Here is a 3,968-nt window from a genome sequence, read left to right on the forward strand (position 1 = left end):
GCCCTGGGGTGCACAAGTTTTTGTGCACCGGGCCTCTAGTATGATACATAATGTTAAGATGTAGAACATTATCACCACCCCAGAAGCTGGTATTATTGCTAATAGAGGTGATGCCCATTTGCAGTGCTTAACCCTTCCAGAAGGCAAACATTACTCTTATTTGTATCACCATGGATTAGTTTGTTTATTTTTGAACTTCAAAGAAATTCTATAGAATGTTCTCCTTTTTCTCTCTTAACATTATGAAGTTCATCCATGTTTTTGAACTACTAGCAATAGTTTGCTCCATTGCTGTATGGTATTCTACTGAATGAATATACCATAAATAGTTATTCTTACGTTAGTGAACAGTTTTGTCATTTCCAGATTGTAGCTATTATTGTTAATGCTGCTTATGAACATTTTTTACATGTTTCAATAAATGCTTAGAGGAATAAAATATGTCTTATCTGGAAACTGGAGAACAAACAGATATTTTACCTTATATGGGTAGAAGACAGTAAAGAAGTCAACTTTTCTAATTTGCTTCCCATTATAGTACTATTGTTATTACTCATCATAACAGTACTTATAGTGTCTAACATTTATTGAGGCCTTACTGTGTGCCTGGTAATAAACCAATCATTTGCATATCATTTAATCCTCACAACCGTTGCCTCAGATAATATCAATAACAAAAAGTCAACTAACAATCGATTAAAGACTGTAGACAGACATATTCTGCCGAATTGTGCCTTCTAATGTTTTCTCTCTGAAATATCTCTTTGTTTTTAAATACCCAAACTTTATAGAATCTACTTATCTCTCAGTACCACATTTAGCATATCTATTGTTTACAATATGTGTGGGAAAGTTTGTTACATTCCAAATATTATTGGTAGAATGTCAGAATCATATATAGACTTTGAAATTAAGTGTCAAAAGAGGGAGCACAGAACAGTTACTGCAGTCATATTCTGAGACATTCTCTGTCATTTTTCATTGTTTGTGGTATGTGGTATAACATGTAACTATGTAATGCCTGCAAAGCAACCCTTAAGAATAATTAAGAATTCTTTGATGATCTAGAAGTGATATTTTAAGCATATTATCTTCTAACAGTAATTTAATATTTATATCTGGGCATTTTACTATATTTTAGTTATGAAAAAATATCTTTATGACCTTTTGATGGGCAAAGAGTTCTTTAATTGGACAGAGAAGAAAAGCTATCTTAAAAGAAAAATTCAATAACCTGAACTGTGTTAAAATTAATAACTGTATTCATCAAAAAACATCATTAAGAGAGTGAAGTATCACAGACTATATATTTAATACACACACACCACATCCTGGGTTGTATATCCAATCTAATCTAAAAATATGTTAGTGGATTGAACAGACACTGCAGAAATTAGGATATCCACATGGCCAGTAACATGAAAAGATGTTGAACCTCACTAATCATCAGGGAAGTACAAATGATAACAAAAATGGGATACTTCTTCACATCCACCAGAATAGTGTAATGAAAATACTGATAAATCAGTGATGAGTATATGGAACCACACTGCTGGTAGGAAGGTATATATATATTTAACATTTCAGGAAACAGTTGGGTATTATTTGCTAAAGGTGGACACATACATATCTTTGATCCAACAGCAGAAATATGCACATGTGTGCATCTGACAACATGCAGGAATATACTGTAAATAGCAATATTTATACATACCCAAATTGAAAACATCAAATGTCTATCAACAATAAATGGATATATAAATAGTGGTATGTTCATATGATAGAATGCTGTGTATAATGAAAATGAGTGAATCACTGCTTCATAATTATATGGATGAATAGAATATAGAAATATAATATCAAATAAAAGTCAGACCTAAAAACAAAAGATAATATATGTATGATTTCATGCATATAAAGTTCATAAACAAGGTAATCCGGTAGAAAGTCGGGAACAAGGATACTTCAGGGGTGCTAGTAATGATCATTTCTTGATCTGGTTTGAGGTTAAATGATTGCATTTATTGTGTGAAAATCAGAGCTGTACACTTATGACATATGTGCCTCACTTTATATAGCTAATTTCAATGAAGCTATTTAAATCAAACTTATAGAGAAAAATTAAAGAAATGCTCCATTCTGTTGCAACTTATTTTAATTGTAATTTGAGTTTCATAATAGTGTTTAGAAGTGCTGAATATTTTTATCTACTAATTTAGCACTTAAACAGATTTGTAAGCTTAGAGATATTAAAGGATGTGATGACATATCTTAAAGTTTAATTTATTGGCCAGCATTATTATTATTTTTTATTTTATTTATTTTTATTGATTTCAGAGAGGAAGGGAGAGAGAGAGAGAAATAGAAACATCAATGATGGGAATCATTGATCGGCTGCCTCCTGCACGCCCCCTACTGGGGATCGACACCGCAACCTGGGCATGTACTCTTGGCTGGAATCGAACCTGGGACCCTTCGGACCACAGGCCAGTGCTCTATCTGCAGAGCCAAACCAGCTAGGGCAACCAAGATTATTATTTTTGTTTTTGTTGTCAATCCTCACTTGAGGATATTTTTTCCATTGCTCTTGAGAGAGAGAGAGAGAGAGAGAGAGAGAGAGAGAGAGACATCAGTGTGAGATTGGTTGCTTCCTGCACATGCCCAACTAGGGCCAGGGATGGAACCTGCAACCCAGGTACGTGCCCTTGACCAGGAATCAAACCCACAACCCTTCAGAGCACAGGCCAGCGCTCTAACCATTGGGAAAACCTGACAGGGCCATTATTATATTTTGAAACAAATTAGAGCTAGAAAGTTTTGAAAAAGATACATCAATTTTTAAACTTATTTCTAACTATGTTCTAAAGTAAAACTAAGAGTTGTAATAAGGACCACATTTTAGAAACCTTTCCATTTATTTTGTTGCTTTTTTTATTGGATAATAACAACAACAAAATAAACGAGTGATTAATGTTTGTAAGGCTAGAATATTTACCTATAAAAAGTAAATGGAGCATTGATCTTGATATATTCCTGGTATTCTCTGCTTTTTGTTATTTATTACAGCATGAATCCAGAGAAACCTTATTGGGATTTAATATGGTGAACTACAGAGCATGCAAAAATTTGTGGAAAGCTTGTGTAGAACATCACACCTTCTTCCGTTTGGACAGACCCCTTCCACCTCAAAAGAATTTTTTTGCACATTATTTTACGTTAGGTTCAAAATTCCGGTACTGGTAAGTATTGCTTATGCATTAATGCTGCATTGCTAGATTTTTCCTCCCTTTAAATTAAAGGTATAGTTTATTGAACCATAGAATTGTTACTCATAGATACCTACAGAATCAAAATCTCCATAACTATATCAATAAAAAGTTCTGTAGGTTCTTGTGAGAAACTTGTTTCATTGACTTTATTTCATTTCATTAGTTCCTATAGTTAATGAATGATATTTAATTATTTATATTCTAGAAATGTTATAATTTCTACTGTTTTTATAAATATTTACAAGAAAACTTCTTTGTTCCAAGACACCTTTTATTTGTACGCTGTTTTCTGCATAAGCATACTAATACTTTGATTTTTTTATGTGTGAGTTCTCAAATCCTTTATTGTAAAGAGTTCAAAACAGCTGTTATACAAAATCAGATTTAATAACTGAAAAGTAGCCCTATGTTCTTTTCCTAATATTGTTGTATTTTTTATTTGTGATAGCTTTTATTTTTTTCCTGAAGGCAACAATCTTTGGGGGGTAGCTAATCAGATAAAAATAACAGCATTAGGCTTCATACAGGGTATTCTATTTAAAATGCGTGCCTTCCCCTCCCCCCCAAAATTCAGTAGCAACTCAAACAGAATTGTTGAAATTTTAACATTGTCCCATGCACCAAGAGGTCAGGGCACATGCTCAGGTTTCAGGCTCGATGCCCAATAGTGCAGGAGGCAACTGATCAATGTTTCTCTCT

General features: G+C 33.1%; 1 protein-coding gene across 8 annotated transcripts in view; it reads left to right on the plus strand.

The window, feature by feature from the left end:
• PTPN4 (protein tyrosine phosphatase, non-receptor type 4) overlaps positions 1-3,968 on the plus strand; it is a 219,190-nt gene that overhangs the window by 109,470 nt on the left and 105,752 nt on the right. For all 8 annotated transcript variants that reach the window (XM_006769670.2, XM_015567781.1, XM_006769673.2 and 5 more), the window contains one exon: positions 3,067-3,239. In XM_006769670.2, coding sequence (XP_006769733.1) covers positions 3,067-3,239 — 173 coding nt within the window. The remainder of the gene's footprint in view (positions 1-3,066; positions 3,240-3,968) is intronic.

The sequence above is a fragment of the Myotis davidii genome, unplaced genomic scaffold (assembly GCF_000327345.1).
Source record: "Myotis davidii unplaced genomic scaffold, ASM32734v1 scaffold3, whole genome shotgun sequence".
NCBI classification, from domain to species: domain Eukaryota; kingdom Metazoa; phylum Chordata; class Mammalia; order Chiroptera; family Vespertilionidae; genus Myotis; species Myotis davidii.